The sequence below is a fragment of the Bufo bufo genome, chromosome 10 (assembly GCF_905171765.1).
Source record: "Bufo bufo chromosome 10, aBufBuf1.1, whole genome shotgun sequence".
Lineage (NCBI taxonomy): Eukaryota > Metazoa > Chordata > Amphibia > Anura > Bufonidae > Bufo > Bufo bufo.
This window is the reverse complement of record NC_053398.1, coordinates 146,536,771-146,549,499: the sequence shown is the minus strand read 5'-3', so window position 1 is coordinate 146,549,499 and position 12,729 is coordinate 146,536,771. Positions and strand designations below refer to the sequence as shown.

The 12,729-nt window shown below is 46.5% G+C and overlaps 1 protein-coding gene across 5 annotated transcripts in view; it reads right to left on the bottom strand.

The window, feature by feature from the left end:
• Positions 1–5,376: 5,376 nt before the first annotated feature.
• The window catches only part of LOC120981083 (solute carrier family 66 member 2-like), a 39,977-nt gene continuing 32,624 nt past the window's right edge, over positions 5,377–12,729 (bottom strand). For 3 of the 5 annotated variants that reach the window (XM_040410565.1, XM_040410564.1, XM_040410566.1), the window contains exons 4-5: positions 9,131–9,347; positions 5,779–5,953 (exon numbers count right to left, since the gene is read on the bottom strand). In XM_040410565.1, coding sequence (XP_040266499.1) covers positions 5,779–5,953; positions 9,131–9,347 — 392 coding nt within the window. Of the gene's footprint in view, positions 5,954–9,130; positions 9,348–12,729 lie in introns of all 5 variants that reach the window. The other 2 variants (XM_040410568.1, XM_040410567.1) reach the window with 2 other exon arrangements.

Here is a 12,729-nt window from a genome sequence, read left to right as displayed (position 1 = left end):
TTACGTGGTGTTCCCTCGAAAGAGGGTAAAGCATGCACCGCTATCTACGGATGGGGTGCATGCGCGTTCTCCGGAGGGAGAGCGTTATGGGGCTTTCACCATTTACGGCGCGGTGAGTGGCATTCCCCGCCATTCCTTGTTCACCGTTGTCCGTGTTGGTGTCCCCTTTGTTTGTCTTTCCCCTCCCCCCCTCCCATTGTTTTCTAAGCCTCACCAACCTTCCCCTTTTTTGTTGGGAGGGGCTTTGAGGGGTGGGAGTATGTTCCCTCGAAAGAGGGTGAAGCATGTACCGCCGTCTGTGTAAGGGGTACATGCGCGCTCTTCGGAGGGAGAGCGTTCTGGGGGTTTCGCCTCTGACGGCGCGGTGAGTGGCTTTCCCCGCCATCATCGTTGCCTCGTTTGGCGTTCCCCCTGATTTTAGTTACACGTGGTGTGTGTTTGGTATGCGGTATGCATACCTTCGAAAGAGGGTGCAGCATGCAGTGCCATACCTTTGTGGCCTGCATGCGCGTTCTCCGGAGGGAGAGCGTTCCTGGGGGTTCTCCGTTTACGGCACGGTTGGTGGCTTATTCCCCGCCACCTTACCTTCCGTGTCCGTGTTGGGGATCCCTCGTCCCTCTCCATGTTCCCATCTCTGGTCGTCTGCTGGCAGCACTCCGTAAGTGGTCCGGCTGCGTGCTGGTTAGGAGTGCCTGCTGGCAGCGACTGGAGTGGGGGCGTGAGTGGAGAGTTCCCTCGTCCACTCTCAGTGGTTCCATTCCTGTGTCGCTGGTGTGGGCTGCAGGCCTCGTCGGACTGGCTGTGTTGTGCTGGGAGAGGATGCAGCTGACAGCGACTTTCTGGGTACCATGTCCTGAGAGTGGACGTTCCCTTCTCCTATCCCCTTGTGCGAGTCTCTCACCAGTTTCCTTTTTTTTTGGTGGGGGGGCTTTGAGGGGTGGGAGTGTCACGGCCATGCCCATGACCGTGACTCCTTTACCGCATGCGGTTGCCTGCGGTTTTGTATGGGCGTTCAACCACGGGTGAGGGCCGCTTTTCTGTGGCCTCACTTGTGGTTGCCGCGGGCAACCAGTGTTGCAATTTGCAGCAGAGCAGCCTGAGCGTTGCTAGGTAGCTTGCTGCCCTGGCATGCGGTCACACCTAGCAACCCTATTGTTAGGTGTGTTTGTTGTGTGCACTGTGTTGTTAGTTATGTGTGATGTCCGTGTGATGTTTTATATGTGATTTTGTGCAGCTATGGATCTGGGTCCCTGTGTGGGGATGCGTTTGTGATCTGCACCCTGCTAACACAGGGATCCAGTCAGCAAGGCTGTGGCAGGTAGGTGGAACTCTTTGTTCACCTGCCATATCCATAGAGCTGTTTATGTTCCCCCTTTTACAGCAGCTTGGCCGTTGAGACTCCTGCTCCTCCGTGTCTAGGAGGAGTGGGCTGTCTTACTCAGCTCCTAGCTTAGGGCCATCTTGAGGGCTAGCAGGGACTTCTAGGTTCCGGAGCATGAGCCCTCCTACCATCAAGGTTGGCTCATGTAGCTAGGAGTCAGGGTCAGGTTAGGGATGCCTTTAGGAGGTGACCTGCTCCCTAATCCTGTCTTCATGGCCAAGCAGCCGTAACATCACCGGGCTCCACACGGCTGAGGATTTCCTCCATCCTCAGCCGTGACAAATCTTTTCTGAAAGTCTGGAGCAACATCGTATGGACGTCTGCAAGGTTCTACAGAGACTTCGAGAACACCAACTCTACATTAAACTTCAGAAATGCGAATTCGAAAAAACAACTGTTCAGTTTTTGGGATACATCATTTCTCCGAAGGGTCTAGAGATGGACCCCAGCAAGATTAGAGCTGTAACGGAGTGGCCTACTCCCAGAAATGTAAAAGACATACAAAGATTCATCGGTTTTGCCAATTTCTACAGGAGATTCATCCGGAATTTCTCCAGGGTCATCAAACCAATCACACAACTCACAAAGAAAACCGTACACTTCACCTGGACTCCCGAGGCACAAGACGCATTTAGTCAACTAAAGACTCTGTTCACAGGCGCACCAATACTAATCCATCCAGATCCAGAACTACCATTCACGGTAGAAGTGGATGCATCTGATTCAGCAATGGGGGCGGTTTTGTCACAACGTGCAGGAGATAAAGAGTTGCTTCACCCTTGTGCCTATTTTTCTCGCCAAATGTCCCCAGCCGAGAAAAATTACGACATCGGGAATAAGGAACTACTTGCAATCAAGGAAGCTTTCTCGGAGTGGAGACACCTTTTGGAGGGGGCCACCATTCCCGTAACCGTCTTGACTGATCACAAGAACCTTGAGTTTCTGCATAACGCCAAAAGATTATCCTCCAGACAGGCCAGATGGAGCCTGTTCTTTTCTCGTTTTAACTTTATTATTACCTACCGTCCAGGTTCTAAGAACGGCAAAGCAGACGCGCTGTCCAGAATGTTCTCTGACTCCTCCCAAGAAAATAAGAATCAAACCAAGATCCTGCCTGAAAGAAACTTCTTGGGGGCCACCCATTCGGGGGATTTATGGAAACTAATTAAAGACGGATATCAGAGTGACTCTTTCCTTAGCCACCCCACTAGTGAGGTAAACCTTCACTTCCAGGATGGTTATTGGATCAAACCGGATCATCAACTATATGTTCCCAAAATAGCTCGACTTGAAGTCCTTAAACTGGCTCATGATTCCAAGTTGGCCGGTCACTTGGGCATAAAAAAGACTCAAGAACTGTTATCTCGTTCCTTCTGGTGGCCCAATTGTAAAGGGGATGTGAAAAGGTATGTTTCTTCATGTTTGACCTGTGCACACTACAAGACACCACGTTCTTCCCCTCTGGGATTATTACAACCACTTCCTGTTCCATCTCGCCCTTGGGGCTCAGTTTCTATGGACTTCGTGGTCGATTTACCTCCTTCTCAAGGAATGAACACTATCCTTGTTGTCATAGACCGTCTTACCAAGATGGCACACTTCATACCATTCAAAGGAATACCATCTGCAAAACAGACAGCAGAACTCATGATCCGTGAAGTGTTCCGGCTACACGGGATTCCAGACAACGTGGTCTCTGATCGTGGGGTACAGTTCACGTCCAAATTCTGGAAAAACTTCTGTTCTGCCCTTGGAATCAAAGTAAATTTGTCATCAGCTTTTCATCCACAATCTAATGGTCAGACTGAAAGAACTAATCAAACCCTCGAACAGTATCTACGCTGTTTTATTACCCATTTACAAGATGACTGGATGGAACATCTCTCCACTGCAGAATTTGCATACAATAACTCGGAACACAGTTCGACTTCTTTCAGCCCGTTCTACGCAAACACAGGCCTCCATCCAGTCTTCATTCCTCATCAGCCAATCACCACGGCCCTCCCAGCAGTAACCGAACGGTTAACTAACCTGCAAGAGGTACGGGGAAAAATCATGGAGAATTTACACGAGGCCCAAAGACGCTCCAAACAAGCTGCGGACAAACACCGTAAACCAGCACCAGTTTTTCATATTGGAGACAAAGTGTGGCTGTCTACAAAAAATATTAAGCTGAGAGTCCCTTCTCAAAAACTGGGTCAAAGATACATTGGACCATATCAGATTTCGGCTCAAATTAATGATGTCACATTTAAACTCAAACTCCCGGATTCGCTCAAGATACATCCAGTCTTCCATTGTTCACTCTTCAAACCATTTGTCGAGAATACTTTCCCAGTCAGGGTGCATGGAGAAGAGGAGTTCGTTGTAGAAAAGATCCTGGACTCTAGAATTTGTCGAAGAAAACTGCAGTATTTGATCCGTTGGAAGGGTTATGGTCCTGATGAGGACTCGTGGGAACCCAAGGAGAATGTACACGCTCCCAGACTGGTCAGTGAGTTTCATCGGCAATACCCCGACAGGCCTATCTCGGAGATGCCCGGAGGTCATCGTGGAGGAGGGGAGTACTGTCAGGGATCGAACCGGGAGACTCCGGCATCTTAGGCTGTAGCCTTGCTCACTAGACCACAGAGCTTCCTGGACAGTTTCTGTTACCTTTTTGAACCATCTCTTTGACCTGAATGTTCCTGCTTTTAGTTTTGACCAATCAGATCTGTGTACGCCCTATTTAAGGAAGACCATGTCACTTCCTCCCTTGCCAGATTATTGAGCTATCTCAGCCTTAGTCTTGCTTCAGCCTCTCAGCATTTTGTCTGCTAACCTGCTCGTGTACCGAACTCTGCCTCCATCGACTACTCTCCTGCCTCATCCTGAATCCTTGTACCTGCCATCCCGTGTACCGACCCAGGACTGCCTGACTACTCTCTTGCCTTCCTCGTTCTTCGGCACTCATCTACCACGTGCACCTTATCGGGTCCATTGAGCCACCGCCATTCCTGCATATCTGGATCATTCATCCATTCTGTTTCCGCGCTCCTCTGTTCCTGTGTCGCTGCCATTGGACTCCTTCCCCTCTTCGAGTAACCTCTACAAGCAATTGTGCAGGTAACCTTAACAGGCTGGATGTTATACACTGTGATAATGGCAGACTGCACGGCTAGTGGCTGGATGTTATATACTGTGGTAATGGCAGACTGCACGGCTAGAGACTGGATGTTATACACTGTGGTAATGGTAGACTGCATGGCTAGAGGCTGGATGTTATACACTGTGGTAATGGTAGACTGCACGGCTAGAGACTGGATGTTATACACTGTGGTAATGGCAGACTGCACGGCTAGAGGCTGGGTGTTATACACTGTGGTAATGGTAGACTGCATGGCTAGAGGCTGGATGTTATACACTGTGGTAATGGTAGACTGCATTGTTAGAGGCTGGATGTTATACACCTGTGGTAATGGTAGACTGTATGGCTAGAGGCTGCATGTTATACACTGTGGTAATGGTAGACTGTATGGCTAGAGGCTGGATGTTATATACTGTGGTAATGGTAGACTGCACGGCTAGAGGCTGGATGTTATACACTGTGGTAATGGTAGACTGCACGGCTAGAGGATGGATGTTATACACTGTGGTAATGGTAGACTGCATGGCTAGAGGCTGGATGTTATATACTGTGGTAATGGTAGACTGCAGGGCTAGAGGCTAGATGTTATATACTGTGGTAATGGTAGACTGCACGGCTAGAGGCTGGATGTTATACACTGTGGTAATGGCACTGAATGACACACCTGAAGTCAATGATGAAGTGGGGCGGATAGTGAACTCCATGTCGTATATGTACCTTATATATTATGTAACAGACGCGACGCCCTCCTATAGAGATACGATGTGTAAATCTTTATTCAGCAGCTGCACATTATATAAATACTGCAGAGCGGCGTGTGGCGCACTGTGGGCACCTTTCTTTTTATCTTTGGTTATAATATATTTTACATTCATAGATCGGCACGTGATGATCCCCTGAAGTGACTGCAGTGACGGAGTCCAGTCCGCTCCTGTGGGGTAGGCAGTGGCTCTGCAGAGAGCGCCCCCTGCTGAATACAGCCCTGTCAAGTCTGAGACCCTGCCAGAGGGAGTTCAGGGATCACTAGGGTTAGTGTGTGATGGGGGAGGGGTCCGTTAGGTAGTTATTAGGGGCCCAGTTATCCTTTTCCTCTGGGGCCCCTGTTCCGACCTGTTATAACCTCCAGATCCCGAGGAGTCCCATGATTGTAGATAAGTCGTCTGGGCGCTCGGTATATCTATGATACTCACACATTATTTCTCTTTGGGCTCCGGCCTCCGTCCCTGTGGCCCCAAGCCAGGTCCCCTGCCGTCTGGTGATTGTCAGCTCCTCAGCCAAACTTGATGTGAGTCTGTGGATTGTAGAACCAGACCTGGAGGAGGATGAGCGCGTCCAGGCAGATCTGCAGGGCCCCGCACAGCCAGAACTGAGCGGGCGTGGCCTTGATGATGAAGTACAAGGTCTTGAAGCAGTCGCCCGCGGTCCACAGCACGACCATCTGGACACTGGTGAGACAAGACACAGGAGGCATGAGGCATGCGGCTCACCCAGAGCGCTAATAAGGGAGGCACGGACCATCCACCCCCGAGCCCGACACCTAATACACTAATTTATTGCCTGTCAGAGCCAAGGCTGTCCATGTGCGGGCCCCAGGGCCACAGCTCAGCGGCAGCAATGGAGGACGAGGGAAGGAAGATCTGAGAAATCCTCAACCCCTCGAAGGCAGCAATACCGGGGACGTCACCCTGGATTCATCTCCCCATCCATGGCCACCAGCACTGCAGAAGTCTGTTACCTGCAAGGGAGCTGAAGAACTGTTCATCCTGAGCCCCCTGTTTCATGAATGAAAAGCAAGAACTGCACTGATGACTACACTCACAGATAGGAGGGATTAGTACCTGTGCTCATCCTGGGCTTCCGGCTTCATGAACAGAGTGATCTCTCACTGTGCATGACGGGTGCACCCCAGATCTCTCACTGTGCATGACGGGTGCACCCCAGATCTCTCACTGTGCATGACGGGTGCACCCCAGATCTCTCACTGTGCATGACGGGTGCACCCCAGATCTCTCACTGTGCATGACGGGTGCACCCCAGATCTCTCACTGTGCATGACGGGTGCACCCCAGATCTCTCACTGTGCATGACGGGTGCACCCCAGATCTCTCACTGTGCATGACGGGTGCACCCCAGATCTCTCACTGTGCATGACGGGTGCACCCCAGATCTCTCACTGAGCATGACGGGTGCACCCCAGATCTCTCACTGTGCATGACGGGTGCACCCCAGATCTCTCACTGTGCATGACGGGTGCACCCCAGATCTCTCACTGTGCATGACGGGTGCACCCCAGATCTCTCACTGAGCATGACGGGTGCACCCCAGATCTCTCACTGTGCATGACGGGTGCACCCCAGATCTCTCACTGTGCATGACGGGTGCACCCCAGATCTCTCACTGTGCATGAAGGGTGCACCCCAGATCTCTCACTGTGCATGACGGGTGCACCCCAGATCTCTCACTGTGCATGAAGGGTGCACCCCAGATCTCTCACTGTGCATGAAGGGTGCACCCCAGATCTCTCACTGTGCATGACGGGTGCACCCCAGATCTCTCACTGTGCATGACGGGTGCACCCCAGATCTCTCACTGTGCATGACGGGTGCACCCCAGATCTCTCACTGTGCATGACGGGTGCACCCCAGATCTCTCACTGTGCATGAAGGGTGCACCCCAGATCTCTCACTGTGCATGAAGGGTGCACCCCAGATCTCTCACTGTGCATGACGGGTGCACCCCAGATCTCTCACTGTGCATGACGGGTGCACCCCAGATCTCTCACTGTGCATGACGGGTGCACCCCAGATCTCTCACTGTGCATGAAGGGTGCACCCCAGATACCGCATTGTCCATGATGGGTTCACCCCAGATCTCTCACTGTGCATGACGGGTGCACCCCAGATACCGCATTGTCCATGATGGGTTCACCCCAGATCTCTCACTGTGCATGACGGGTGCACCCCAGATACCGCATTGTCCATGATGGGTTCACCCCAATACATAAAGCATCCATCCTCATCACTGCAGGTGCCTCCTTATTAATGGGCCCTCACCCTCCGTGTCCCAGAACTAATCCAACCTGTCTCCTGTCACTTGTAGTGCGGCTTCATTTATTATCCCAGCTCGTCATATATCACATGTATACTGGGGAAGGGTCCATTATATATGACTTATCACAATACCTTATATGTAATCTGTCCTCCTGCTGTGGCCCCAGACAATGGCTATGATCACAGGGGCCCAAGTTATATGAACATGGGGGCCTCTACTGGCCGACTGCAGTAATGACAGGAAGCATCCCTTCACTTCACATTTCTAAAGAGTCATCAGACGATAATAAATCTCAGTGATGTCACCGCTGATCTCTAGTGATGGATAGGCGGCATTCTCAGTGATGTCACTGCTGATCTCTAGTGAATGGATAGGCTGCATTCTCAGTGATGTCACCGCTGATCTCTAGTGAATGGACAGGCTGCATTCTCAGTGATGTCACCGCTGATCTCTAGTGATGGATAGGCGGCATTCTCAGTGATGTCACCGCTGATCTCTAGTGATGGATAGGCGGCATTCTCAGTGATGTCACTGCTGATCTCTAGTGAATGGATAGGCGGCATTCTCAGTGATGTCACCGCTGATCTCTAGTGAATGGATAGGCGGCATTCTCAGTGATGTCACCGCTGATCTCTAGTGATGGATAGGCGGCATTCTCAGTGATGTCACCGCTGATCTCTAGTGATGGATAGGCGGCATTCTCAGTGATGTCACCGCTGATCTCTAGTGATGGATAGACGGCATTCTCAGTGATGTCACCGCTGATCTCTAGTGATGGATAGGCTGCATTCTCAGTGATGTCACCGCTGATCTCTAGTGAATGGATAGGCGGCATTCTCAGTGATGTCATGGTTTCATAAATGTATTTGAGGTTAAAGGAGGTTTCCGAGTCTCGCCTTTGACATGGTGCCTCCTCCAGGCAGAGTCACAAATCATTGAGAGGTGCGTGGAGCCCGCTGTGCAGAACGGCGTCGGAGCGTGCCGGCCGCATTTACTGCAGATTCAGATTTGCCATTTCTTATTCAATGCCTGCTGAATGTGTCACTGGAGATCCGCCTGCAGCCGGCGCGGGATAAACGCCGCCATCCGCCTGCGCTTCCTGCACAATAGACGGCGGCTGCTGTATGACTTCATGCACTCGCCTGCCTAATAGCCCCCAATGGGGGGTCCCTGAGAAAAGAGCCATTTACTGAGGACACATTGTCATTATATCAGTGATGTCATCAGCAGGGGGCGGGGCTGTGACAACCTCTCAGACAGGATATACAGGCAGGTTGTCAGCAGTAATAGATGTTCCTGTAGTATAAGGTGTGTGATCTCATGTCTGATCACATGTCATTATATCAGTGATGTCATCAGCAGGGGGCGGGGCTGTGACTACCTGTCAGACAGGGTATACAGGCAGGTTGTCAGCAGTAACAGACAAGGGCTTTGGGTTCTTCGGATGGAGAACCCACTTTCTGACTATTGGTGTACCATAGATCGTCATGCAGTGGCTCCCCCTAGTGGCCACAAGAGGGAGACTGTGCTGCCGTGTCCATGGTGGAGTGCTCAGACAGGAGGCTTCTTACCTCATGCCTCGCGTGGACTTGTTCCTGAGGTTCTGCAGCAGCTGAGGGAGTCCTAACGTTGCCTCAGTGAGGAGGGCCACTAACCCCAGGGCCTCCACAAAGATGGGGACATCCAGGAGGCAGTACGTGAGGAGGGCACCAAGGACGGTCAGCGACAGGCAGAACTGCAGGTAATCCTCAAAGCGGCTCCACTCCCAGAAGTCCGCCAGCTTGAAGTCTGCAAAGAAAAGCGTGAGAGTCAGATATGGACGGCCCCCGAGCTGCTGCCGCCGCCCCCCCACCCCCCATTACACTGAGGGGCCCCGCAGATCTGCCCTGAGTCTCCCACACTCTGATCTTTACCAAGTGGTTGTGAAGGAATCACTAATCTGATTCAAGGGCCTCGTCAGAAAACTGCCCCTCCCCCGCCGAGCAGTGACACACCAAACAGGAGCTTCAGCCATGGGGCCCCAGAGAATAACATCCGGGGCCACGCTCTCTGTCTGTCTGATATATGTATACATGAAATGACCTGGACATCAGACTGTGTTGTAACTGCTCTTCAGTCACAGCGAGGAGAAGAATCGCACTTATACATCGGAACGGAATTATAGCAGTTATATTCTTGTACATAGGAGCAGTATTATAGTAGTTATATTCCTGTACATAGGAGCAGTATTATAGCAGTTATATTCTTGTACATAGGAGCAGTATTATAGTAGTTATATTCTTGTACATAGGAGCAGTATTATAGTAGTTATATTCTTGTACATAGGAGGCAGTATTATAGTAGTTATATTCTTGTATATATTAGGCAGTATTATAGTAGTTATATTCTTGTACATAGGAGGCAGTATTATAGTAGTTATATTCCTGTACATAGGAGCAGTATTATAGTAGTTATATTCTTGTACATAGGAGCAGTATTATAGTAGTTATATTCTTGTACATAAGAGCAGTATTATAGTAGTTATATTCTTGTACATAGGAGCAGTATTATAGTAGTTATATTCTTGTACATAGGAGCAGTATTATAGTAGTTATATTCTTGTACATAGGAGCAGTATTATAGTAGTTATATTCCTGTACATAGGAGCAGTGTTATAGTAGTTATATTCTTGTACATAGGAGGCAGTATTATAGTAGTTATATTCTTGTACATAGGAGCAGTATTATAGTAGTTATATTCCTGTATATAGGAGCAGTATTATAGTAGTTATATTCTTGTACATAGGAGCAGTATTATAGTAGTTATATTCTTGTACATAGGAGGCAGTATTATAGTAGTTATATTCTTGTACATAGGAGCAGTATTATAGTAGTTATATTCTTGTACATAGGAGCAGTATTATAGTAGTTATATTCCGGTACATAGGAGGCAGTATTATAGTAGTTATATTCTGGTACATAGGAGCAGTATTATAGTAGTTATATTCCTGTACATAGGAGCAGTATTATAGTAGTTATATTCCTGTACATAGGAGCAGTATTATAGTAGTTATATTCTTGTACATAGGAGCAGTATTATAGTAGTTATACTCTTGTACATAGGAGCAGTATTATAGTAGTTATATTCTTGTACATAGGAGGCAGCATTATAGTAGTTATATTCTTGTACATAGGAGCAGTATTATAGTAGTTATATTCTTGTACATAGGAGCAGTATTATAGTAGTTATATTCTTGTACATAGGAGCAGTATTATAGTAGTTATATTCTTGTACATAGGAGCAGTATTATAGTAGTTATATTCTTGTACATAGGAGCAGTATTATAGTAGTTATACTCTTGTACATAGGAGCAGTATTATAGTAGTTATATTCTTGTACATAGGAGGCAGCATTATAGTAGTTATATTCTTGTACATAGGAGCAGTATTATAGTAGTTATATTCTTGTACATAGGAGCAGTATTATAGTAGTTATAGTCTTGTACATAGGAGCAGTATTATAGTAGTTATATTCTTGTACATAGGAGCAGTATTATAGTAGTTATATTCTTGTACATAGGAGCAGTATTATAGTAGTTATAGTCTTGTACATAGGAGCAGTATTATAGTAGTTATATTCTTGTACATAGGAGGCAGTATTATAGTAGTTATATTCTTGTACATAGGAGGCAGTATTACAGTAGTTATATTCCTGTACATAGGAGGCAGTATTATAGTAGTTATATTCTTGTACATAGGAGGCAGTATTATAGTAGTTATATTCTTGTACATAGGAGCAGTATTATAGTAGTTATATTCTTGTACACAGGAGCAGTATTATAGTAGTTATATTCTTGTACATAGGAGCAGTATTATAGTAGTTACATTCTTGTACATAGGAGCAGTATTATAGTAGTTATATTCTTGTACATAGGAGGCAGTATTATAGTAGTTATATTCTTGTACATAGGAGCAGTATTACAGTAGTTATATTCCTGTACATAGGAGGCAGTATTATAGTAGTTATATTCTTGTACATAGGAGGCAGTATTATAGTAGTTATATTCTTGTACATAGGAGCAGTATTATAGTAGTTATATTCTTGTACACAGGAGCAGTATTATAGTAGTTATATTCTTGTACATAGGAGCAGTATTATAGTAGTTACATTCTTGTACATAGGAGCAGTATTATAGTAGTTATATTCTTGTACATAGGAGGCAGTATTATAGTAGTTATATTCTTGTACATAGGAGCAGTATTATAGTAGTTATATACTTGTACATAGGAGCAGTATTATAGTAGTTATATTCTTGTACATAGGAGGCAGCATTATAGTAGTTATATTCCTGTACATAGGAGCAGTATTATAGTAGTTATATTCTTGTACATAGGAGGCAGTATTATAGTAGTTATATTCTTGTACATAGGAGCAGTATTACAGTAGTTATATTCTTGTACATAGGAGCAGTATTATAGTAGTTATATTCTTGTACAGAGGAGCAGTATTATAGTAGTTATATTCTTGTACATAGGAGCAGTATTATAGTAGTTATATTCATGTACATAGGAGGCAGTATTATAGTAGTTATATTCTTGTACATAGGAGGCAGTATTATAGTAGTTATATTCTTGTACATAGGAGCAGTATTATAGTAGTTATATTCATGTACATAGGAGGCAGTATTATAGTAGTTATATTCTTGTACATAGGAGTCAGTATTATAGTAGTTATATTCTTGTACACAGGAGCAGTATTATAGTAGTTATATTCTTGTACATAGGAGCAGTATTATAGTAGTTACATTCTTGTACATAGGAGCAGTATTATAGTAGTTATATTCTTGTACATAGGAGGCAGTATTATAGTAGTTATATACTTGTACATAGGAGCAGTATTATAGTAGTTATATTCTTGTACATAGGAGGCAGCATTATAGTAGTTATATTCCTGTACATAGGAGCAATATTATAGTAGTTATATTCTTGTACATAGGAGGCAGTATTATAGTAGTTATATTCTTGTACATAGGAGCAGTATTATAGTAGTTATATTCATGTACATAGGAGGCAGTATTATAGTAGTTATATTCTTGTACATAGGAGGCAGTATTATAGTAGTTATATTCTTGTACATAGGAGCAGTATTATAGTAGTTATATTCATGTACATAGGAGGCAGTATTATAGTAG